The 25937-nt window shown below is 45.3% G+C and overlaps 1 protein-coding gene across 6 annotated transcripts; it reads right to left on the minus strand.

The window, feature by feature from the left end:
• Positions 1-25496, minus strand: RTN4 (reticulon 4). 6 transcript variants are annotated; one of them, XM_053458588.1, is made up of 10 exons: positions 24989-25495; positions 18063-18119; positions 15461-17005; positions 14792-15301; positions 6692-6899; positions 4335-4473; positions 3038-3107; positions 2426-2472; positions 1791-1849; positions 1-1099 (listed from the first exon to the last, which is right to left on the minus strand). In XM_053458588.1, the coding sequence occupies exons 1-10, from the start codon at positions 25350-25352 to the stop codon at positions 1057-1059; spliced, it is 3042 nt and encodes a 1013-aa protein (XP_053314563.1). In that variant the 5' UTR covers positions 25353-25495; the 3' UTR covers positions 1-1056. The 6 variants fall into 6 exon arrangements, with proteins under 6 accessions (XP_053314563.1, XP_053314562.1, XP_053314565.1 ...); XM_053458587.1 differs by having other exon boundaries at positions 14792-17005; positions 24989-25496; XM_053458590.1 differs by lacking the exons at positions 14792-15301; positions 15461-17005; positions 18063-18119 and adding an exon at positions 19982-20017 and having other exon boundaries at positions 24989-25463.
• Positions 25497-25937: the final 441 nt, after the last annotated feature.

Below are 25937 nucleotides of genomic sequence, written 5' to 3' on the forward strand. Positions count from 1 at the left end.
TAAGGTCTACAAGCTTTATTGATACTTGGGTTTTGTTTTTGTTTTTTTTTTTACATATCACAATGCATTCCAGAGACTTGCTTCAGCACATAAAACTGCGGCTGTTATACGCGGCACGTTCTTGCAACGAGTTGGACTTCTACCCAAACAAATCTGCGGTGTCTGGTATGGGGTCCACAAAGAAAAAAGTTCAAGTGACTGTAAAAGTTTGTGCAAAACCAACCAGTGAGCAAAAACATGCAGTTTCCAATTATTTCTATATACGTTAATTTACTGTAATATTTGTTTAATTAACATACACTAGTGTTTAAGAGTATGTGCTATAAAGCCGGCTGTTAGAATGTCATTTTTCTTTTTCTAAAAAACAAGAAAAAAAAAAAAAACCTGAAAGCACTGTGGAGCCACTTGAATAGCTATGCTTTCCGAAAACACTATAGATATTGGCAATTGATAAAACAATAAAATCACAATATAGTTACCATCATACCAAACAGAAGCAATACCTCTTGGAGCTGCTTGAAGGTACGACTTAGGGGTTTCGTTAACGTTATGTGAGCCCATTCGGTGTAGGGTGGGTTTAAAGGGCATAAGTCCAATGCGCCCAAAACTCCAACCCGGCACGAAGTGGCCCTTACAGGAAGTTTGCATCAAATCTCTACTTACTGATCAATCGTACACAGTGCAAATGTGGCGACTAACATTATGCCCATGAAAGCGCAGTAAGACTACGTCTGAAGCACAATATACAGCATGCTAAAAAAAATTGTTCTGTATTAAATGGTGCTTCACACAGGAGAAACAGAGAAATAGTTTCAAATCCATACATAGCAGCTTACAATACTTAGAATGAAAACACACGGCAGTAAAACGGTTGTTCCTTCCTCAAAACACTGCGTCGCGAAAACAAAAAACAAAAAAACAAAAGAGAGATCTGTGAAATTGCCCTGCAACGTCAAGGTTTGTCTTTCCCTGACCCACCCCGTGTGATCCGAAAACACAGCGCCCAAAAACTGAGGCTCCTATTGGTATCTGCAGCAAACAATTAGTAGTTTCTTCTTATTCAGCTTTGCGTTTCAGCCCAGGGATCTTTGCAACGACCCTGAAAAGGAAAGGAGAGGAGAATGGGTTAACATTGGGAATGAAAAGAGAACTCACACTTTCCATGAAAATAAAAGTCCTAATTAGTCAGCCTTTCCGTTTCTGCAGAATATATCTGCCCGTGACGCAGCCGATCTCCACCAGCCCGCCGCTTGCATTATTACAATATAGCGAGCTTAAAGCCAACGCACTGCCCTGTGCGGAGGTCTGGAAGGGGCTTCTGTTACTACAGCCAAACAGAAAGCCTTATTTCACCAAAGTCAGCTCTATCCAGAATAATATATTTCAGACCCAAGATACTTTCACGTGTAAACACCATTGAGTGCCAGATGAGCAATCACGTGGATTTGCAGAGTCAGAATGAGTCTTTGCCTTCGATGGCCACACGCGTGTATAACCGGGCATTGTATGATGTGCGTGTGTTGTGTTATAGTAATATCACGCATAAGGTACAAATGAGTCTACTACTCTTGGCCAACTTCATGTTGGAAGGACAAGGTGTAGTAAATGTGGTTGATGACCTAACGGAAGAAAACTCCCTTCATCGCCAGAGACATTTTATCCACCTAGAACCTGCTCTAGAACAGTCACCCCGGGACATTTTATGATCCTGTCTCACGACAGCACTTTCATTCCTCTCTGTATAATAAACATGCAGGTTCCAATCACACAAATCGTCACAAAATACTTACATATCTGTGATATTTTTAACATTCTTGTTGACGAGCGCTAGGTAGTGATCAACTTGAGTCTGCAAATAAAACATTTTATTTAGACAGGTAAGCATGTAACGTCCACTTCCACACCAAGAAATGTTTTAGAATGACCTGCATGCGGGCAGCAGCGAGTTTAAAGAGAAACATAAACCCCAGTGTGGTACACAGTAATGCATTATCTTCCCTATCTGCAGACCTGGAGGCAGCCACTCTGCTCAAACACCACACTGAGCTGACGCTTTATGGCGATGCTAATGAAGTCCGCCTCTCCACAGACCATCATTAGAGTGTCAGACCGGCTCAGACTTAATTACCAAGTCTATCTCCCATAGGCAGTATTATAAGGAATCAGAGTGCTTCTCTAATAGATTAGGCCAACATAACCAAACCAGGACACGCACAAACGGCTAATAAGCAGCTGCCTGAAAACACTAAACTAGAGCACATTTAAAAAAAAATTAAACTTACTTTTTATACTATTAATTAAGATAAATTAGGGTTCCCCTTTAAGTAATAAAAACGGCCCAGGGACGAGCAACAACTCTGATAAATATGAGGTCTAGCAGAGAAAGAGCCAACGTCATCACCTGGAAGACAGCGAAATATTTTACCTGATGTCTTTCATAAATAACTGGAACACTGAACAGGGAAATCAGAGCTAAAGGAGAGAAGAGACAGCGTTTAGACCGGATAACAGGATATTTTATTATTAAATCGCTGGCTTTCCAGACGGCTTAAGAACAAAAGTAGCTTTTAAAAAAAATGATCCTGCGACACAGCAGGCCCCCGGTGGCTCGAGGTTGCGTTCGACTACCCGCCTGCAGGCACATATGTTCTTGTGTAGCAATAAAATTAAAATGGCTCGTAGTCAAAACCCCATATCTAACATCCGTCAGCAGGTAGGGGCATCGTCGTTATTGCTATCCAATGCCTGGCAGCTAGCCTTCGAGCAATAGGAGTGCTGTCAGATGTTTGCTTATCCATTGTACTACGCCGCAGAATAAGATGCAGCTATATAAAATCAATAAAGATCATGAGAATGAATGAAATATATTCTATGACTGCAGGGAAGGACAGAAAACAGCATTGATGTTAAAACCCAGACGATCCCTCGCCTTCATGTTTTCTAACCCTTCTCTTGTGACAAAAACGACAGACATGTTCACGTAGCGCTGGGACACCAACATATAACACGACACGGACACAAAGCCCGGAATACTCACCCAAAATCAGCAAAGTCAGGCCATTGAACAAGGCACCGATATAGGTGAACACCCACATCAACACTGCGAACTGAACACAAGGAGATTAGTGAATACGGCAAACATGCTCACGAACACGCAACACGCCTCGGGGAAACAGGCCGGTGCCCCGGAATCTGCTTTTATTGGTACAATTTTTTTTATTATTATATAGAAACGGAAACGTTTTGGAAAAGCAGAGATACCAAGGTTTGCAGAGTAAACGCTGCACATGTTCACCGGTGCAAATGGATGGGACAGGCCCTCTGCAGAACTACTCTGCTACGCGGGCACGTGATTTCATTTGTGGCGTAAACCAGCAATTCCATAGCTAGTGCCAAGTGAAGTGGCAATTCTAACATGCAGGCGTGTACAGGGGGCTACACGAGAGGACCTTTACTATAATATATATATATATATATATATATAAAAAGGCAGCTTACTGTTCAGTCATTCACAACGACTGACTGACGTACGCTGCGCCTTATTCACCAGGGGGAGAGCTGAGGGGAGAGCTATTATGAAAGGCCAGCTCTGGCAGGTTCCTCCAGCAGGAAGCGCTGAGCTGTGAGCGGGTCCTGTATCATGTATAATCTGATGTGTCGAATGACTGAATAAATCTCACTGATTTAACCATACACTATACAGGGCCACACAAGCACTTCCTGGGTTGCCTCTTTATAAACCCTGCCGAGGCTCCCTTGTGAAAAGCAGTTTTATTCTGCCGAGCAGACTCTGCTGTACATCACAGATCATTCACCGTGTCATTCATACGCACACACACTGCTTCCCGTGTCCTGGCTACCCTAAGACAGACTCGTGACCTTTAAACAAGTCTGAGAACACGAACACTCTTGTCAGCTTGCCTAATCACTTTCTCTGCGCTCCACCGGCGTATAGGATGTCAAATGAACAGGAATAGATGCAGAAGTCCAGGGCTAGTAATCCGACGATACCGCAGCATCTAAAAGGACAGACGCAAAGCCCCCTCTTCTGCTCTGCTAACTCGGCATGTGGGGCATTGTCTGCTCTAACAATACGGCCATCCGTGACAGCCAAGCCCAGCCGCTACTCTGCTGGATCCTCAAAAGGAGTCATGGGCAAGAAATGCCGCCTTCCGCCTATACAGGCCAGCAAACGGTCAGGGGGGGCATTTATGGCAATGTCACTCCAAATCCCTTACTGCCAGGGTCTGAAATTCACCCCAAGGGTCTGCAACCCCTTCCATTTACATATTGATGAGTGTCAAAGCATGAAGGATGAAGTGTTTGTAACCTACCTTCAGGGAATCCACCAGATCTTCTACAAGGAAGAGGCGTCTTAGCTCCTTGATGGTGCAGTTAATATGGTTCATGGCAACATTACTGTACTTCTGGACAACGTCTTCAGACACGGCAACACTGGACTCCAGGTAGGATCTAAGAAAGACAGGAGTCCTGATCATTCAGAGATCAATGTTTTAATTGCACTCAACTCATTGCTTAATGGTGACAATAAAACAAGACGGTATCACAATGACTGCCCAGCGGTACAAGAATGTAGAAGAAATAAAACAGGCTGGGATTTTTACTTAATCGCACCCAAATCTGCCACTAAAGCTATCTCCGTGACTAGTGTACAGCACTGTATTGTATTTTAGCGTTGTCGAGGTGGAACCAATAAAAATTATGAACTATGACACTAACTCTTAACCTCTCCAGCAAACTCGACTCCCACCCCGGGACGCTCTGAGGTTTTGTTTCCAAAAATACTTCGCTGTGTAAAATGAGACATCTGCGGGGACTCACAGAGACAACTGCTCGATCCCCGTCTGGAAAGAGCTGACGTCTAAGTGGCGCAACCCTTCAGATTTCTCAATAACCAGACGAGAACCGAAACGGAATGAGATCTACAGCCCTCGGTCTACTCACACCCGGGTGGTAAGTTAACCCTCGAGTCATCTATACAGGAGAAGGGGCGTATGAGAGATCGGCCAAATGGTTCTTATCTGCTGTGTTCCTCAACTCCAACACTATGTAGGCGTTCTTTATAAAAGCAAATCATACCAGAATAAAATGGTCTTCATTTATAATTAGCCCTATGAAGTACATGGGTGCCACCAGGCACGGCACATTACGCAATACCTAGCCCTACCTATACATTTTACTAGTAAATCGTCAGCACATAAATATATACTGATAGATTATCGTTTTATATAGCGCCATCATATTCTGCAGCGCTGTACAAGAGATGATGAAAAGGGCGGTGTTCACCATCCCTTCTAAAATAGAATCTGGTGGCCTTCTGTCCGTTGTGGGATCAGATACTAAACGGAAATACTACGCCTTTACCAATAAAACAGAACACATTCCGGCTGAACGCGCTTCCATGCCGAGTACCATGGCCGACACGGCAGAGCTCCGCTGGTCTCATGCGCACAGCGACTGCTAGCATTTGGTGAAATCAGTCAAATTTAAGCATTTCTTGCACGGATATTGTGGGAGAGTAAAGCTTACGGGGAAATGAATGGGCAAAATGGAAGCTAGAATTCTCGAAGCATACGTTCCAAATAGTTATTTTAGGTACTAGAGCTGAAGAGGGTCAAGTGAGTAATGAATACCGTGTGCGTATGACCTTGAGAAAGCCCACCAGCTTCTACTTAACTCATCAGTATGTCTGCACTCGCAAAGATGGAAGGTGCCGACATCTATACCCACTTTTAGGTTTTGGTGCTATATGTGGAACATATGTTCTTCAGGATGATAGAAAGGAACCTTAAGAGGTGCTTCAGAGGACAACCAACTGCTCCGAGCACATTAATATACTGTTATATTATATTCTGCAGGCAATAGAAGCAATATATCATATTCATATGCAGATTTATCTGTCCCTTTCCCCAGCCCTCAGCTATGTCCCAAGCTGAACGCATCTCCATGCATGCGATATACTCTCCTCCAGCCTGCTCCAGCACTGGCACTCCTGTGCGCATGCAGGGAAACCGCTACGATTTATTTTAACAGGAGAGCTTTCCCGTCACCGACTCCTTCAAGCAGCCAATCAGTGATCAGGGAGGAGGAGGGGAGAGACCTGGGTAAGTGCGATCAGAGGGCACTTTGGTAAGCTGCTCTCTACGGGGGCAGCAAGCATCTCCTCTGCGCAGTCAACCTCCAGCTAGACTTCAGACTAGGTAGTTTCTACATAAACAATCTTCCAACATATATCACCGGGATGCCACTAAATCAGGATAGCGACTACTACATAAAAGCAGTGTATTATTATCAAGCTGTGTGTAGAATGTTAAGAGGGACAGTCCATATCCATGGTCCACCTTGTAAATGGCTCTCCAGAATCCCCCATATGCCTCTTTGCCCACCTCCTAGCCTAGCAGAAGATGAGTTTAGTTGACAAAGATCATATAAGAGGAAGAACCATCATAAAATGCACGACTATACCTCCCAACCCTTTTTTGTAGGACAGTCCCAATCTACAAGCACTGTCTCGATGTCCCTCTTTTGCAGGCAGTGAGGAGCACAGTTTATTTGGGGACGTCCTATGATCCCCCTGGCAGGCATATCGGGTTTTAGGGATTGTCTGAGATCGCCTGGTGTCACAGGCTCAGCCACGAGCATAAAATGTGCAAATCTTACAAAAACTTACCGGAATGGGTGTCCTTCGTCTGACTTCTGGATGGCCTGAAGAACGCCTTTGTATATTCTAAAACTGATGGAAACGGAGAGCAGGGCCAAGGCGATGTACGCGGCCACGCTGACAATGCTGAAAACCGTCAGGGAGAGCAGCAGGAACAAGCTGGCACCGAACACAACTCCTGACTTCTTAATGTCTCGCCAATAAATGAGGTCAACCGCTAGCAAGGGAGAAAAGCAAACATGGAGCGTTAGAACCGTGTCAACACGAGGCCTGCAATACTATTAATGAAAACACAGAGCCATTGTTAGCCCTCCAATTACACATTACCCGAAAGACGGAAGAAAGGGCAGCTGGCCGTCACATACAATGCTTTCCCCCATGCTTGGTGAAGGGGGAATTATTATTACGACCTGCGTGCGTAGTATTCACACAATACTGGTTGAAAGGGTGGTAGATGCATGGAAAAGGCTCCCCGTAGTAGGGCTAGAGGTTTGTACAGTATTTAAACATGCATAGGATGGGCATTTGGTTATCCTGAACCTAAGATGAGACAAGGAGTAAGGTATGGCTCTAGGACAGACTAGAGAGGCCAAAATTCTAGGTTTCTACCAGAAATCAAGCAAATGCCCATCACGAGCCCTGTACTAACATCAACTCAAGCCAAGCACTAACCATGTACACTTCTTTTGTACGCTGAATTCACCCCCCCTTCGATAGACACAAAAAAGAAAAAAGTCAGCTCAAAATCCAGAAGATAAACACAGAACAAAACCAAGTGTGACCAGGCCAAGCACCCGATGCGTTTCACAACATAGGAGGACTGTTTGTACAGAGCTGTGTAATTTGTTGGCAGTCAATGTATTAATTATTATTATTATTATTATTATTATTATTATGAAGCTCTGACCTAGGGCGCTCATGTAGACAAGTGAAAGTTAATGACTATTAATGCGTTTGGATGTGAAAATGAAAGAACATTGGAAGAGCAGACACTAGGAAGGATATTACCAGCAGATACATTACTGACGGTGTACTCTACCGCGTATGCTCAGCCCCCCTCCGACTACCTCAGAGCGGTACGCTAGCAGGGGCTGCCTTGACAGTTTCAGGATACCGGTGAGGACCAACTTATCATCCAAGTTATTTCCTATACAACAGGACTTCTTAGCAGGTCTGCCTCTTACTTATAGCCAAGGCTGTATGATCTCTAACACGAATTCACAATTAACGTTACCCAGATGGACGGCTTATAAGAGAAAGTTGTGTGAAACGGTTCTGAGTGCCGCACCGTGTGCCTGGTTTGCTACTAAATATGGTTTCGCTCGCAGTAAGATAAACATGGCGATGACTCCTGCCGCGCATGGAGAATGCCAAACGTCAAAAAAACCCGAAAAGCCCAGCGATTCATCGCAGCAGCAGCAGCACACCCTGTACCTGTCCTGTGTGACCCGCGACACGCGTCCGAGCCTTTACAACCCCACGCTATACAACTTTTACTATATCAGCCTCGAAAATAAAGAGACTGAAAATAAAAGGAACGTGGATGATTCTAGATACACAAAACCCTTCAATGATAATAAAAAAAAAAAAACAGGACGCCGAACAGAGAAGGGTTTTAAAGCGAAGAGCCCCCAGTGCTGTATTCTAAGCCACAAAACAGGGGCAGATCAGGGCCCCCACTTTGCTGCGGCTCAAGGGGTTGGTTACCGGAGAGATCTCCCCAACCGGCCCATTTATACCATAGAGGACTGTGTCAAGGCGTGAGCCTCCAGACCGCATCCAAAGGCTCCGCGCAAGTTATGACATCACATCCGTTTCCAGAATCCGCAGGATTATTCCGCCATCTCAGCTTTTCCCGCATATAGTTCGACTGAATATCGTTATGCTAAAAGCAGACTATATGAGACGGAACGAGCAGAACGTTGTTTGTATGCAAGGAATTCTATAGGAGTATCTAGATATTTAATTAGTTATTTGTTGGGCATGTGCAGCGCCATAACATGAGAATAATCTGCAGACCCCGTGATAGAGAATGCTTAATAAGCGACTTCAAAGTGTTAATCCGCGCTCCTCGAAACAGAGGCCTAAATGTTCTTCATCGCTGCGCTGCCAAGTAGGAGCAACTGAACACGAGATCCGACCGCATGCTGGCAACGGCTCCTACAGCAGGGAGTAACCCTATACGCTCAGACCTTACATACACCATTTTACCATTAAACCCCCGAAACGGCAACAGGAGGCGAGAGACGGTAACGACGCAGAGCGGCTTCACTGCCGGAAAACGGTTTGCCAGCGATTCTAACCAGTCGCTCAGAAGCGAATGAAGCTCTTCTCTCACAGGACTTTCCAAAGTGTCCCTACCGGCCTTTATTTAAGGAGGGAAGGCATTTCGTCACGGCCATCATGCAGCGCGGGTAGAACACGGCAGCGATCTGTTACTAGTGTTTGGTGCGGGTTCTAAGCATGTGCAAGGAACGCATGTATTAAGCAGACGGAGCTCCACACCCAAACCAGAGCGGTGCCATGAGAAACCGGAATCATGCGGCAGGAATCCGAACGGACACTTCGCTGCTCGCTGCAGGACGACCTGTAACACGTACCACTCGACGTGGCCATCACTGGAGACAGTGTTCAAAATGAAGGGGCCACTTTACTCAGACATGGGGGAAGAAGAAGACGACACCAGCATATGACAGCACGTCCCATCCCGATACCACTTCTCTCTCTCCAGAGCCGGCCTAACAAATCACCTTCCACCAAAGGCCGACATTAACAAAACGAGAGCAACAGGAAGTGATAATTACCCAAACCCTGGGGACAGGAAGTGATAATTACCTAAACCCTGAGGACAGGAAGGTACAACAGCTGCTTCCATGGGAAGCATAAAAGGTCTGTGTATATTATATAGATTTATACACATTTGGAAACTTAAGATGCAGCATACAAATCTGTTATACCCAAATTAATTAGCCTTATGCTAATCTTTTAAGGAATCCCAAGGAGGACTGGTCCCCTCTGCAGCGTCTGACACGGACTGATTGTCCATTAAGTTCTTTATAATATTATAAGTAGCACACAGGCACTGGCAGGCTCTTCAGTATACTGGTGGCTGAAGTCACATCTCATGGTGTGTGGGGGGGGGGTTAAATGGACTAGCTGCCTCCCCTCCCCCACAGCCCATTCATCATGCCAGGGGATGGAGCTGCACACAGCCCTGGAGCACATGCTGGCTGTGAATGGCCCCTGTTAATGTGGCTCACAAAGCAAAATAGTTAAAAAGTAACCATTTGTTACAAAAAGGCACACATGTCTAACCGTACAACATGGTTTCAGAGAAGGATCTTAGGACTTTAATAAAGAATCAATAAACAAGGCGAGGGTTCCTTATGGTATCACACTTTTTTTTGTTAAAGTCACATAAGGAAAAGGGACTTTTACATTTAATGAAAATCAGGACTTTAAGTCAAGCCACTGCGGCTGCCGACATTTAATAAGCGAGCGAGAAGAAAGTGGCATCTGCTCGGGCTAAATATAGCAGCCTTAGCATCTTATGCCTTACATGTAAAGCTCATCCAGCAACGCCGGCTGCAACTAAACCTGGCTCACTGCGCTCGCAACAGCGTATAATAATATATAAAAAAAGATTACTGCATAAAGTACGCGATTACACAAAAAGAGAAATTACCAAGCTTTACACAAATATAAATAAAACAAATTATTTCACAGAAACTCATCCGTAGTAATAGTGAATCCACCATCGCAGAAAGCCCGGGGACTCACGGAGTGACACTGACCGGTTTGGGAATCCATCATGAGCTGCTCGCACCCAGACGCTGCACAGCTGACCGAGTCCTTCTATTCCCTTCCTACCAGATCACACAGGAGGTCAGACCCAGATCTGCCTGCTGGTGAGTCAGCCCCGGGCAGGACACGCCCCCCAGACCCCACACTGACCAATGGCTGATTTACCAGTCAGTCACTGGGAGAGCTGTATGAAACACACCGGGGAGGAGATCGCAGTCTATGAACAGCCATCAGTATATACCCGGTACTCCTGACCGAGCCGCTTCGTTTATTGAACACATTATGTCTTTTTTTTTTTTTTTTTGATTTAGTACAAGCAGATTCAAGGTGTGGAGGAGCCTTTCTTGTGGGTCTGTAATAAAAGTAATGAAATAAGCATTTCTCAGGCAAGGAGAGGAAACCTTCTCAGTGTTAAGCCCCTGCTATTAAATGGTCATGGCCCTCCCGTGTGCCAGCAGCAAGACAGGGCGCCACTTGGTTCAAAGTAAGCCAGAAGCCAACCCAGCATGTGAACCAATGTGCATGTACTGATGGATGCCATGAACAGCTGGTGCCACTAGGGGCACTGTGAGCCAGGTTCAGTTTGGCTTAAAACACAGTACAGGAACGTCATCCAAACCAAGAGCATCTGGCCCAGTCACACCATGGTCAATGGGCACCCCGGTGCCTGCACAAGCAAACACACTCACAACTGGCGCCACGGCGTGCCAAGGGGATACATCCCAAATTATGGTATAGAGCACCTTTAACCATAAGTTTCAAGACGTGTATCCGAGAGGACTTAAAGCAAAACGATCATCAATGTCTTTATTCACAGTGTATGTTTTATACACAAAGGTGTTTAACAGTTACTTTGTGGTGGGGTTTAGTGGTACTAAGAAGGGTGGTGTTTCAGACTTCGCAACCTGCTGTCTAACAATACTCTCCTAGATCATACACATTTACTAATGCAATAAATGAAGGGATAAAATATATCCGCTAGAGGAAGGCAACTTCCCTCCCGTGGTGCCTGCCTACTTCCTATTGTGTGCATCATTACATTTACTATCGGAATACGGTATTTATCGGCGTGTAACACGCACTTTTATAACTAAAATACGAAGCTGAAACCCTACCTGCGTGTTATACGCCGATGAACCCTAGAGCTGCACAATTTGCAGCCGCGTCTCCCTCACTTCCGGTCCTGGGGAGGGCGCGTGTTATACCCCGGAGAGTGGTATACGCCGATAAATACAGCATATCGTGTTATGTTATTGTATGGGGCACTTTACTGCTTATAATTGTCAAGGAATTTTGCCCATAGAAGTTCCTGAAAACTATAACATCCATGTTGGCAAAGCATTTTATGGCAGACATGTGACCCCTCACCAGAGAAGTTGTGTTCCTTTCTAAGTCATCCCCTGGTCTCTATGTAGTACGGATGACTCGTAGTAACGCCTCTTAGACATGTCCTTGGGCTTACACAGCACTGCCGATGGTTCGATAAGATTAGCCGTAACATTTGCTCCAGACACGGAGCGCTGCAAGCGCCCGACCTTTGTCCCAGTAGATCGGTCGGTGTCGCAGCACATCATACGCCAAAAGTCACATTACGGCACATCGTGTTTAAACTTTTTTGTATATAAAAAAAGTTTAATCTACAAAAAATATTAGTTTAGAGGTTTCTTCCATGACTGCTGCGAAGGAAAAGCTTGCTTGTAATCTACAGCAAAAACTGCGGCACATTATCAACACAACGACCTCTATGAAAAAGCTCGGTTATCAGAAAGAGAAAGAAAAAAAAGTATTGGAGAGTAAAATTTAGAAGAATGCACTAATAAATTATATATATATATTTTTTTTTTAAATACACTTTAATAAACTTCTCTATACCGCATAACGGACACACAACTTCTCCATGGTTACATGAAAAGCTCAGATTGTTTTTCTATTAACTATATTACTTTTGACGGCAGCGACAGTCTAACCTCCGGTTAGCAGAGATTAACCCTTAGGTTAGCAGCTTTTCTCTTGAGAGAGGAACCAGCACCGACACTAGCAGGACTATATAATATTAATACAGCTATAAGGTACCGTCACAGAGAGCTGAAGGCGAGAACTCTTGTATTCTAGAAGGACTGTGACTCTGTCTATGCCGTTCACACACAAAAGATACACGTAAAGCATCTGCTACCCACCGGTCTGCCTCCAGCGGCTCGGCACACACGCCATCTCGGATCTCTTCTCCAAGCTCTCTTGCTGCATGTCTCCTCGGGAGCGGGGGACTGGAGTCTGCGCTCTCCCAAAGTGAACTATGGACAGCCTTGCAGACTGATCACGCTTCGCTCCACCGCCCAAGGGTCATCTGACTGCCGGGGTGATGCAACCCAAGCCGTAACCTGGCTACTAATGCCGAGCGCTCGTTATTCACACAAAGCTTCTTACGCGGCAGATCGCTGAATGGCTGCTACAGCACCAGAGCAGGTACAGCAGGGGCCGCGCATGCACAACATTTCCAACAGAACGATCTATCACATCTATTGTAAATGTCAATGTTCTATGAAAACACTGCCCACGTTTCTCACTGTATTCCTGGCCTGATGCCGTGTGAGCCGAGGCAAACTATGTAGAACTCTTTTGTTTTAAAGGGACATTTTTAAAAGTGTCTAAAATCCCCACATATGCATCCACCCCTAATGCCGTGCAGGAGATGTGATCAGCGAATGCATCTCCATGCGTGCGATATACTCCTCTCCAGTCACTGGCTCAGGTGGGGGTCTATGCAGCACATTGTGCGCATGCGCACAAAACTCAGCGATTTATTTCAACGGGAGGGATTTCCTGCCATTGATTGGCTGCTTCAAGCAGCTTAGGACGCTTAGCTGTAAAACAGATACTTTATACATTACAGTTTCATATATCCTTTTAATCTAAAAAACTAAAATCGATGTACTGGGGCAGCAGTTTGGAAGCCTAACCAGATGAAGTGTTACTTAACATTCCGTAACAGCGCGGGTCCAAAGATCAGTGCTGTCCCGTTAATGCCGATAAACGTTACACCAGTTCCATACGAGTATTAGTTATTTTCGGTTGTCCTGTAGGTGGGAGAGGCTGTCTCGCCGTAATCATATTTGTAATAATTTCACAAGAGGAAACAAAGGGCTGTAACTAGTTTTAGAACTAGGGTTTCACGCTCAGTCTGCTAAAACGGGTTTCGTCTTCCTCTGAGGACTGACAGCGTTATTTAACGAAGGGGAATACTCAGACTGGGCCCTTCGTGAATAGCATATCTTCAAAACAATAACCATTCTTTTCACTGCTGGCTGCAGTTAAGCCTTTCAAGTTCATAATGTACAGAACGGGATTTCTCTCGGAAGTGGCTTTGTTGCCATAGTAACCTTGAGTTGCCAGCACAGCGCTACCAGGCAGTACCCGACACAGGCATCGCCAACATATTTTAGTATTTATAATAAGAACCAGCAAAGTGCCGATATTACACATTTACAGTTTTGGTAGGAAGATTTTTCACCAATTTGGGTAAGAGATTTTATCTATTATTTTTGTTAACTGCAATATGCCATTAAAATAGCAAATCGAGAGTAAAATAGCGTAAAGCAATAATTCTGAACATTATTCAGCATCAGAGGCCACCAATAGAAAGGACAATTCAGTATGTTGTAGAAGTCATTCCGCGCCACTAGATGGCGCCATAGCACATAAAGATTAATGTACATGTACAGTATACATTAACACAGCTCATAAAGTACAATAAGATTCCCATACCTACCTATAAAAACACCCTGATTTAGGTCTTTGTACACTAAACTTCAGAATGTAGAATGCTGAAGTGACAGTTCCACTTTTAAAAGGCTTTGCCCAACAAGCACATCCTTATCTATATAAAACAGTTATGTGAAGAGGAAAAGCAGAAACAAAACGGTCACCGGTATCCAGGCCAACGATGGAACCGAACTCAAAACAAACCCAGTGAGAGATTCCACTCGCTGACAATCTATTTGCCCTTGTTTATTAGCAAAGTCCTCCAGAGAAGCAACGCTCACCAACAACAAAGACAACTGGGATCCCCGGGGCTCTTTTGAAAATAGAAAACAAATCCCAGGAGAACAGGCTTAAACTTTCTGGACTCAGAATTCAAAAGCAGCAGCTGACTGCCTATTCATACGAAAACACGCACCAAACTAATAGGAAAAGAGCCGCCTCGTGTAAGGGTAAGTAGTCATGTTACAAATCAACCCTGTTTCTAAACTAAACATTACATTATTTTGCGATAAGCACCGTGCCGTGTAGAAAGAAACCCTTTGTTACCTGAATTCTTGAAAGCAGGTGTAGCAGTAGCAGCTACTTCGGGATCTTTGACTTCCTTTTTCTCTTGTGTAGAAGGAATGCTGAGCTCTTCTTTCTTTGAGGGAGGCAGGGGTTTAGCAACAGGTTCTTTAGGCTTCAAGGAATCCTCCTTAGTTGTGAGATCGATAGCTTTAGCGAAATCATTCGACTCATCCGGGCCTTGGAGCGGCTTATCTTTCTTGTCGTGAGTCTGATCCGAGGACAGGGCTGAATACAGGTCTTCGTTTTTCTCAAAGCTGGGGATGTCTTTAATAATTGGTTTCTCTGGCAGTTTGGGTTCTTCCAGCACACCACAGGGAGCTTTGGGTGTAAGGTCTTCTGCTGGTGAACCTGGTAATGAGCTTTCAAGGTGTGCCAATTCCACCCCAGGTGAATACTTGGGACTGGGTGTCTTGCCCGAACTGAAGCCCATTCCAAACTCTTCCATCTGCAAAGGCTTATCTTTCTCTTTGACTGCTTCTGTACTCGGTCCTGTAGACAAAGTATCAGCAGAATCTTGGAAAATGTTTGACTCTGGTTGATAAGATTCCAAATAAGCTTTATTTGCGGAAGGCTCCTTAAACTGTAAATCACTTTCAAATATATTTTCTGGAGCCTTTACACTGCCTACTATAGAGTCCCCAACGTTACCTGAAACAAACGCAGGCGCCTCAGGCTCCCAGTGCTTATACGATGGTTCACTGGGTTCAGATTCTGGTGAACTATCATCAAAATGCTGAATAAACTGGGACTCAAAGTCATCGTGTATCGCTTTGGAAAGAGCCGGTGCAGAAGACTCAGTTGGGATAGTTTCTTTTATTAGGTCGCAAGCTATGGATATGTAGGGCGCCTCTACTTCCACTGGTGACTCCCTCTTCTCTTCCACACTTGGGGCAGCTTTGGCCTGTTCCGGTGACACTGTTTTACGTACAGCTTCTTCGTAAGAAGGAGGCTTCTCAGACTCAAACTTTATCTTCTCCTCGCTAACAGGTGCACTTCCCATGGGCGAAACATCTGGTTGGAACACACCGGACTCTAACCCAACGGAAGCAGATGTTAAAGGCGCTTCCATAACTATATCAGGCAGTACTGGTGAAGACACGGACTCTGTGCCTTCGAACAGCGCAGGAGCTTGAGCTGTTGGAGTAACACTTTCCTGTACCGATTTAGCTGCTGTTTGCACCAAATCAATTTTTGACTCGTAGCCAAGTTTGGTCACGCCAGTATCATGGGCTTCGCTTTCATATGCTTCTTGTACAATGTCAGGAGTGAGCCCTTCTGGCTTGCTGGTCGCTTGGACCAGAGGAACTTCAGTGGTAGCCCCAGTAGTGACATAGTCCTGGCCCACATGTTCAAAGAACGGGTTTAGGGTTGCAAGATTTGCTATAGGATCTGATGTTACTCGAGCTTCAGCTTCCGCCATCTTCTTCTCATCCGTTTTATTTCCTAAAATGGGACTGTCCCCTAAATCAGTCAGCGGGCTCTGGTCCAGAGGAGGAAGCATTTCATAGTCTGGGGACTCTGCAGGAATCGGGGACACCGGAGTCACTGGAGTAATATCGTCAGACAGATCCAATTTATCTTCCTCGTACTTTCTCTCTGGCTCTTTTACACTTTCTAAGTTTAGACTGTATACATTACTATCGAACTTCACAGCGCCAACATCACCTGACCGCGTGCTCTCAAACGGTTTGAAGTCAGCATACTGCTCATCACGTGCTTCTTTGATTTCAGAGAACGCCTCGCTCGGTGGCCCGACAGACTTGAGCATTCCCGAAAACATTTCTTTTGCAGACTGCGCGTAGTACTGCGAGCTGTCTTCAGATGCCGTCTCTTGCTGAGACGTAGGATGTTCAACGACATAACCCCTTTCGGAGAAGATCAAGTCTTCCTTTGCTTGCTTCTGGAACGCCACCTCCGCGTGATCGGTCTCTGTGACGCCAACTAACTTCTCATGGAATCCAAGCTCACCTACGGACCTTGCTACCGCGTGCGTATCACTAATGGATCCTTGCAAAGCTTCCGGCGGGGTTAAATCAGCGTGAAAAGCGACAGAAGATATGTGTTCTTTAAAGGAATCAGCAGATAGAGGAGACAAAGAAGGGGCGGAAGTAGCAGGCTCAAGCAGCATAGATGCAAGTTCCTCTTGGCCAGCTGACATAGCGCTATAAGTCTGCGGCAAGTCCAGTACTTTGTCTGTGACCAGAAAGTAAAGTTATAAGTTGCAGACAGTTGACAGGAATATTAATGCAAAGAAAAAGCAACAGAGTGTTAAAGAAAGTGCAATAAAATTATCAGGACCACAAAACGTTCACTTTGATTCTAAGTTGTCCAATTAACAAAATGAGTAGTTCTAGCTCAAAATGGAGGACAATTTGGCTGTGTGGACATCAGTAGGTAAAACCTTGAAAATCAAGGTTAATAGGTGGAAAAACATCAAGATTTATTGACTTATTTACAGATCATTTTGCAGGGTTTAGGACCCATTGCCATGGTGATTCCCCTAATTGCATAAATGACAGATGTCTGACGTGCCATCTTCTGTGTTGCAGCATTACCCGGTTACTAGTTCTAAAGAGATCCTCCTCAAAAGGTCCATGTCTGCATATAAACGCTACAGTAATGTAGTGAACGCAGGATATTTAAGTGCGTTATTTATATTTTAAGTGCAGTTCATAGTATGGGAGATGGAAACGTTTTTTTCTCTGCTATGTTTTACTACAGTAAGAAAGTAAAGCGATTTCTACGCATGTTTGAAGGGGAAGTCCGATACAATCCAGTGCTGTATAAAGTCAAGTAGGTTGGCATTGAGAAAAGCCTGTTGTTTGTTCCAATAAGCTTCCTCTACAGACGGGGGGATGCCCCTGCTATGAGTCATGTGACTTTCCCTGCACAGTCACTACACTGAGACGATTCTTTACGGCAGTGTTAATGAAGTCTGTTCCTACACAGACTTCCAGAGCAACTGGCTGGGTGGTTAATCAGCCATTGTGTTGTTGACCACAGGTAAGGAGTCAGGGAGTTTCTCTGGTAGACCGTGGGCTTATAGTTATAACGGAGGCTAATATGCACCAGAAGCGTACAGCACAGGATTTTTGGAACTTTTAATGTGATAATGTCATAAAAATGGCGAGAGTTCCCCTTTAAACACACTTAGCCGACATGAAAATTGCAAGGCACAGTGAAACAGGGATATTAGCGTTAGAGGGTTAATGCGGTAGAGACTAAGTACAGGATAGCGGAAAGAACTTGCCTGCAGAGGAGTGCATCAGAGGTGCAGATGCAGCGGTAAGAGGAAAGAGGTTCTCATCTGAAAAACAAACACAACAAGACCTCAGCAGACGTTAAGCAGCACAGACAGATCATGCAAGCAAGAATCCAGAATAGGTCTTTAGGGTACATTCAAAACGAGGCGACCCCTCAACGAACGTGTGTTTCAGGAATTAACGTGAAGGTCTGGGGACGTCCGTATTTTGGGCTAATATTTCGGTAAAAAAAACATAACATTGTGGTGCTGCATAGGGAGACCCAACATGGGGAACAGCATTTCAGTAAAACTATATATATATATACCAAGCATTACACGCCGTCAAGATCCAAATACACACGGATAATCAACCGGGAAGGGAGGAAGCCCCTTTCATCGAGAGGCAAGATACCCCCCTCTCCATGTAACAGCGTACGATCCATAGACTGTAAGGAAAGCCAGAGGAAGATCTTCTCCCCATGAAAGGTTTGAGCGGCCGCTTACTTTTTTGTGCATCGCCATTGTATTTAAGGAAAGACTTCTTTTCCCCAGATGGGGGGAAAAAGGCTAAAAAGTATTTAAACTGGAAAATACCCGAAAGAACAGATATTTTCTATTTAACATCTATACATAAGCAGTGAGCGAAAGTCTGGCCTAAGACCCACACCTTACTGTACTAAACAGAGTAAACGTAAGCAACACACCACCAAGTGTCAACGCCATCTTTTGTATATGTGTGTATAAATATTTCCTGATATTCTCATTTATTTAGGTTTAACAAAAAAAATCTAAAACCCTCAATTACTGCAACATATCCCCCCCACACTACTTGCGTGAGTCGTAGCTGCTCAAAGCATCATGCATATGGGGGTCTCGTATCTCCCTGGGAACATCACCCCGTGCTGGGGCGGACCGACGGCCAGAATCCTTACACGAGCCCAGCGTTACGCAGAATGCATTTCTGGCACAGCTTCAGGGACTTCTAATGAACGCTTCCATGCATTTACAGGGGGTAAAACAATCTAAGGGCGACACTCTGCTGCCGTACGCGTTACAGCGCCTATAATGGCTGAAACAACCCTGTAAGGCTTACAGACAGGGCAGGCCGGCCACCAGCTAGACATGGAAGCCCAAACCAAGTAGAAGGGCATCTGATTAAAAATCGATGGGTTGGCCGTACCAAATCTAACTGTAGTGCTGGCAAACGGCCCGTAATAACGCACAGCCAGGTCTGCAAGAACCCAACAATATGCATGTATTACGCAGGGTCAACTCACACCTTCTTGTAGGCAAGCTGAGCAGGTAAGACCCCTCATCAGTGAAATCATGGATTCGCATCTTATTATGTATATTTTTTCCTCTTCAAGAACATCCAAGTGATCTTCCTGGCAGCAGATGGCCGCTCTGACATGCATACTATGGCTAATGGTTGCCGATGTGCTCATGTCAGGACGTCTACATTCAAAGGTCAAACACTCTTTAATTATTTAATTTACCGTAACATTTGTGCAGCTTCTACGACTGGCCATTTAGGTTTTGTTCTCGTTCATCTTTTGTAAATTTCTTGTAATTAATATAATAAAAAGCAAAAAACGCATCGCAATATAATGAGATCAGTGATACAACTTATAATAAAAAGAAAAACCAGAATATTTCTTCACCATTACACTGAAACGATTATGAAAAATAAAAAAAGGAGAATTATCTTTTTTTTCATGTTCTATTGAATTTTGCATAACCCACAGATTGACAAATGGACCGAGGAGAAATATCCTCAATAGAGTTTATAAAAAGTCTTAGAAAATTAAAAGGGCAATTGTTGATTGAAATACATAATCAAGTTGTCTGAATCATCAAAAATTATATTTTGATTATTAATTCTGATTAGCTGATTTTTTTAGTGATTTATTTTTTAGTTAGTTTACCTTCTCCTGGAAGCCACCTGGCTAAAAATGTTTGCCCTGTAAATAAAATAGAAGGTGCACGTCAGTCATCTGTTACACTAGAAGTGTGAAAGGCGACACTGCAGCTGCCACAATCCCGACCGAGCGAGAATAATGTGTCAATGAACTCCCCGCTACCGGTTCTACTCACGCCTCGGAAAGCCAACGGCCAACCCTTCCCAACGCGATACTGTGCCATGTTTTCAGCACTGGACACAGAGTACAATGTATACTGCGCAGAACACTGTATTTAATACACAAAGAAACATTTTTTACATGGGGTTCCATCTTTAAGATGTTTGTTTTGAGTGACGGGCGAAAAGGCACAGAAAATTGGGATCCTGTTCATTACGAGGAGGTTGCCATAGACATCCTAAATATCAGATTTCTATTCAAGTGGCTACAGTGCTTGTAGCGAGGGAGGCAACTGACCCATTGTGGGTATCGGTGTATTACGATTGGGGTGGTCAGAGCACCTGAGGGCCAGATGTCTGGCTGGAAAAAGTGGAAGGCCTACAAGCCCCAGCTCCCTACAGACAATCCAGCTCATGGTGTCCTCCCGAACAAGTGCAGGTAAGAACCTGCAGATGAGGTTTTGGAGAGCCAGGGGGTCAGGGTCCCTTATGTTTTATACATACAGGACTGGACAGCAAGCATAAAATCCACCAACAGAAATGGCTATTTTGCCCTATAGAGTAGTGGCCATGGCTTCCCAGCAGTAGTGCCATCTGTATCGGTGCTCACCACGAACACTCAAACTATTTGATAACCACTAATCTATGAACCGCACAGGGATGATTGAGAGAAAACTTGCTGGCCATGTATAATGTGTATCTATACATCATATAGGGTTGGGGTTTATCCACTAAAGGGAAGGATGTCAGGAGAGTTGTGTTTTAGACTCCTAACTTCACTATACATTATATGAAGGGCCTACCCCGGTGAGCTTTTGCAGCAGGGAGAGCTTGTCTGTCCCTGTATGATGTATACCTGGTACCTCTGCCTGTCCTCTGCTCTGACATCCACCTCTCGGGCTATCCTATCCTAAGCAACGTTACCGCCGCTTATTAGACTCTCCTTTGTCTGCAGTCCTCACCCAGGGTTTTTGGGGAACGTCCATCCTCCCATCGCATGATTTCCACATTCAACCGTCTCCCACCGTAACGTCTCACTTCTCAGTCCGTCGGTATATTTGTAAAGTAATATGATTTACACAGCTACTTCTGTGAGGTCTAGTCCATCATATCTTGGACCACCAAGTAATAGGCGTTAAGCTCCAGGCCTCAAGGGCTCCGAACAGAAGGAAGGATCAACTTAATCCATTTTACTGCAATGCAATTGCTAAAAGCTAGAATACCCCAAATTCCTGGCCCATTTTTGGCCCTTATGCTGCGCTTGACACTTGAATGAGCATTTATGCTGGTAATTCTAAAATATTAGTATTTACAAAGTAAAGGGATCTCTCGTTAACAAGAAAGACAATGACAGCCATGTCGAGAACCCCCATATTTTAATGTAAGCCAAACACTTCGCATTAATCCATTTTCTAGAGAGCCTTAGAGGAGAACGATCTCCTTTCTTGAGTGCTGTACATGGTAGGTTGGCACGGTCAAAAAAACAAATCTTGGTCCAATCCACACCCTTTATCTGCAGACACCTCTCTCAGTCATGACATTTTGGGTGACTTTCAATGCGCCAACAACTCACTGAGCAATGGGACATTATAGAAAGATACAGCAATGGGAGGCATTACAATACGGGCAATTAGTTATTACTTCATAGGGTTGGAGCTAGCGATGTTAACTTACATTGAGAGTTGATCAGCCTCCAAATTACCTCCACTGAGCTGATTCTTTATGGAAATTGTAATGAAATCCAGTACTTTACTGACTTTAGTCTGGTTGGGTAATTAAAACCGAGTCATTCTACCGTTTACCACTGGCGGTATGATAAGGAGCCAGGGGAACTATAGGTGGAAGCTTCTCTACCTACCAAGTCTACCATCAATCTGGGCATACAAGGTTGTTTCCAATACTTAAGTTAATATTTTTTAACCTGTTTCAGGCGCAACTATTTTCCAATGAGGAGAGTAACATTATAACCTGTAAATTATTAATAAATCTATTAATAATAGAGAGGAACTTAAAAGTGGCTTATTCAGCAATGAGGAGTAGGAGCAGGAGATGTTATATCTTGAAGGACCAACCCCAGTCTGCGTCTCCTCCAAGAATAGATCGGATGGCCCTGTATAAAGCATATTTAAATAAGGCAGAGTTCTTGAAATTTACCGAATCATGCAGGGCCAAAGATTATTTGCTGGGGTGGCCCTTTATAATGCATGGTGAAGTAAAGGAGTTTGAACCATACCAAAATCTCCTGCCATGGGAGTAAAGCCCAAAAGCTTTCCAGCAATATTCGTTCCCGACAACCTATGGATCCTGCCGGCTCATTGGTTAAATGCAGGCATGTGATTCGGGAGGACATACTCGGCCACACGGCATCAACAGGAGGATCACAGAAGAATAGGTTTCAAAAGGCACTGTGCTGTTCGAAGTGTGTGCAGAAATAAGCATGTTTATGCTTCATCTCTATGCATGCGCAGGTCCGAGTCCGGGACTTTGGCAATTTGTAAGACTTCCAAAGCAAATGACAGCCAGGGCTTAACCAGCATAAGATCAAAGCTTTCCTTTAACCCGTCGTCTGACAGCGATGAACCGTCTGCATTTCCTGTGGCAGCCAGGGGATTAAACATCCCCCAAAGATAACACTCGTGACATTTAGATTAAATTAGGGCCACACACAGTCTTATACGGAGTGGAAGAGCCGGGCTTTATACCGAGTTAGAGGCAGTTCATCGATGACATCATATGGTTTTACACTCAGGAAAGGTTTGCTGGTGTATGCCATTCTGGCTGCTAATCCGAGAACTTCTGACTGCATATCTATATCCCTAAACACTAAACGAGAACCGAAGCCCCAGGAGATAAACACTTCTGGCGTAAAGTCCACACTGGACAATGGCATATTGTGCTGGAAATGAACAGCGTATGTTACAGGCAGCGGACACGTGGTTGGTCTGCATAGGGGGGAAAAAGTCCTTTCTAGGAAATGTTACGCGATAATGTACAGCAGCTTTCATTACTCTTCAAAGAGTCACAGCGGGATGTTGAGTAACTCCATGATAGAGTCTGAGTCATGATCATCTATACATACTGCGCATACACACACTAAAAATAAATCAGACCTGCTACATTGTATAACTACAAAGCACAACGGTATGTTTAGAATCCCTAAAGCTTTCAGAAATCTCACTAATAGAATATTCTTAAACAATGTAAATTTTCCCCAAAACTAAAGGCCCGACCCACCCTGATTGAAAGAATAATCTGCGCAGCACCGAACTTGCTGGAAATAAATGTGATGAGCTGCATAACGGCAGAGCACATCCAGTCTCTTGGGCATCGGCTGAGTACAAGAACTCATTGTCTCTCAGAACTCGTTGCCAGACATAATAGAGCGAGGCTATAATTCTGCGTCTGCGATCTTCTGATGCGGCAGCTAAATTCCCTTCAAGCCTTGTGAGGTTCTGAAGTCATCACGGCAGCCAAACAGCAGCTGCCGAGAGGTTCCAAGCCAAGGAACGGACTTCCAACCTCAGCCAGTTGAGGATGGTGGGAATAGTACTGGCGCAAGTTACTTAGTCCCCATGCTATGCTTTCCAGAAGAACGCTAGAGAGGCTACAGGTAGCCAGATTTGCCTAAACTAAAACAAGATGTCCACTTTCTCACATTCCTTGGGAGTGAAATTAACAGTAATTATATCTACAAGAGGCACCTATTTAAGGAATATGCGGTGACTTGATGGTAACCTGAATCAGACCACCACACCTTTCCAAATACGAGGGAGCGAAGGAAACGTGCGCTCCAGACAGTCTCTTCTGTGTGGGATGGAACCACCAACACTCTTCATACAACATGCTTTCCTTCTGCACTCACCAAGTACATACATGACATACCACAAATAGGTGTGCTGGCTCTCCCATCACGTATTGACACGCAAGAGCTGCCAAAAACGTAAACATCTATTTATAGGTCAACAGCGGAGGTCAACGTATAGAATACACGAAAAGGCCTTCGTGGGATAGCACAGGCCACCGTACATACATTCTACCCCCAAAGAACTGGCCGACCCAGGACGCCGCACACTGCTGCACGCGGTGACCGAGTGCAGAAAGAGATATGATTGTGCCCAGTCATAGACGCATGGTGTGTGGGGGGGGAGTGATGGAGCAGCCGACACCAGCCACACGCCCCCCCTGGCCCAAAGACTGCCTCTGCTGGGAATCAGGTTTTTCTAGGCAGTTGGCACACATCAGACCCCACCCCGGCAGAAAAAATATCCATTATGCGCACTCACTGACCATACCCCTCCCATCAGAACCAGGGAGGGCATCTACAAGTCATCCTCACCAGGGTAGGATGGGCAGCAAACAGCTGCGCAGCACCACAAGCCAGGAGGGTGGGCAACCAACAGACACAAAGCACGGTCTGTATTCAGAGACATGGCGGGGCCGATGCACCTGATCTCTAATAGGTGATCGCACATCAATACTACAGGGCACCTATGGGGCAAATAGAGCCATCTGTGACCACGTGATGCTCCATTAGCCTGGCTGTCACATTTCATGCATTGATCCACTCGGGTAATAAGGTGATAACACCCCAGCGCAGCTTTATCCAAGCGACTGTTTCATATCTGGGATATAACACATACACATCATTCGTATTAACGCAGCGAGAAATACCCCCAACGGAAGCCACATCTAACAGAGGGAGGTGGCATTTGGGGGGGGGGGGTATTTGCCACCTGGGGGGGGTCATTCATCCCCTGCATTGGGGTGACCTTCAGAATCGGAGGCTGATGGAGCTGACACGTGTCTGCCTGGTGCTGGGATGTCTAGCCCTAAAATGTAGGCGGGGGTTACTCACCCACAGAGCCGGTGGGGCCCCTGCTGGGCACGGTGGGCCTCTCATCTTCCTCCTCCTCCTCCATGGGGGCGCTGGGTACTACAGAGGCAGCGGGCTGGTCGCTGCTGATGCTGCTGGGCTCTTCTTCCTCGGGTGAAGGCTCCAGGCTGTCAGAATAGCTGGGCTTCTCATCCTCCTCTTCCTCCTGATCCCGGACACGGTGCGGCTGGCTGCTAGGTGGAAACCCCCCAGCTCCTCCGGTCAGATCCAGCACATCCAGCTCTTCCCAGCGCTTCCTATCCAACTCTGGCTGTTCATCGTCTGGCGACCCATACGGGTTAAGACCGCTATTGCTGGACGATATGAACGGGGACTGATCCTCCATGGCGGCTGTCGAATGAGGGAAGGGGCAGTGACCGGCAAGACAGAAGGAGCTGCGAGTGATGCCGGCTGGAAGAGAAGTGCGCCACCCGTCTAAGAGGAGAGGGAGGGGGAAGAGGAGGCAGCGTTAACAATACTGAGGGGGGGCATGGGGACAGCGCCACACCCTAGTGACTCATACCCTGCCAGCAACAATCATGGCGCCGCTGCCAGCTTTACATTCCTGAAAGGAGCTGGCCAGCCGTTGAAAGAGACGAGGCACCAGCGTAGATTGACAGCGGCGTAAACCACTACAATTCAGTAAACCGAAATATGGGCGGGGCTACAACGAAACGAAGAGACCAATTAACGAGGAACGGGTCCTATAGAGGATGGTTACTAAGAAAACTAACCGGGGTCTCAAGGCCTCGATGGATGTGAATGACAGTTGGCTAAGCAAATAAACGCGCTACTTGAAGCACCTGATGAAACACAGTCCGTAGTGTTAAATAATTAATAACCGGTTCCGCGCTTATCTTGTTGTTCCCGGAGAAACCTCGTTGCCAAACTATCAATAATAATAAGCGTTTTGGATGTATGATAAGTAAAC

This window comes from Spea bombifrons, chromosome 3, assembly GCF_027358695.1.
Source record: "Spea bombifrons isolate aSpeBom1 chromosome 3, aSpeBom1.2.pri, whole genome shotgun sequence".
Taxonomy (NCBI): domain Eukaryota; kingdom Metazoa; phylum Chordata; class Amphibia; order Anura; family Pelobatidae; genus Spea; species Spea bombifrons.

Bases quoted from the DNA above. Each gene is read 5' to 3' on its own strand.
- RTN4 (XM_053458587.1), bottom strand. From the start codon at position 25,352: ATGGAGGATCAGTCCCCGTTCATATCGTCCAGCAATAGCGGTCTTAAC. The intron at 4,474-6,691 runs GTAAGTTTTTGT...TGTCTTTCTTAG, and splicing joins GACGAAGGACACCCATTCCG to ATCCTACCTGGAGTCCAGTG. The intron at 2,473-3,037 runs GTGAGTATTCCG...TCTCTCCTTTAG, and splicing joins CCTGACTTTGCTGATTTTGG to CTCTGATTTCCCTGTTCAGT.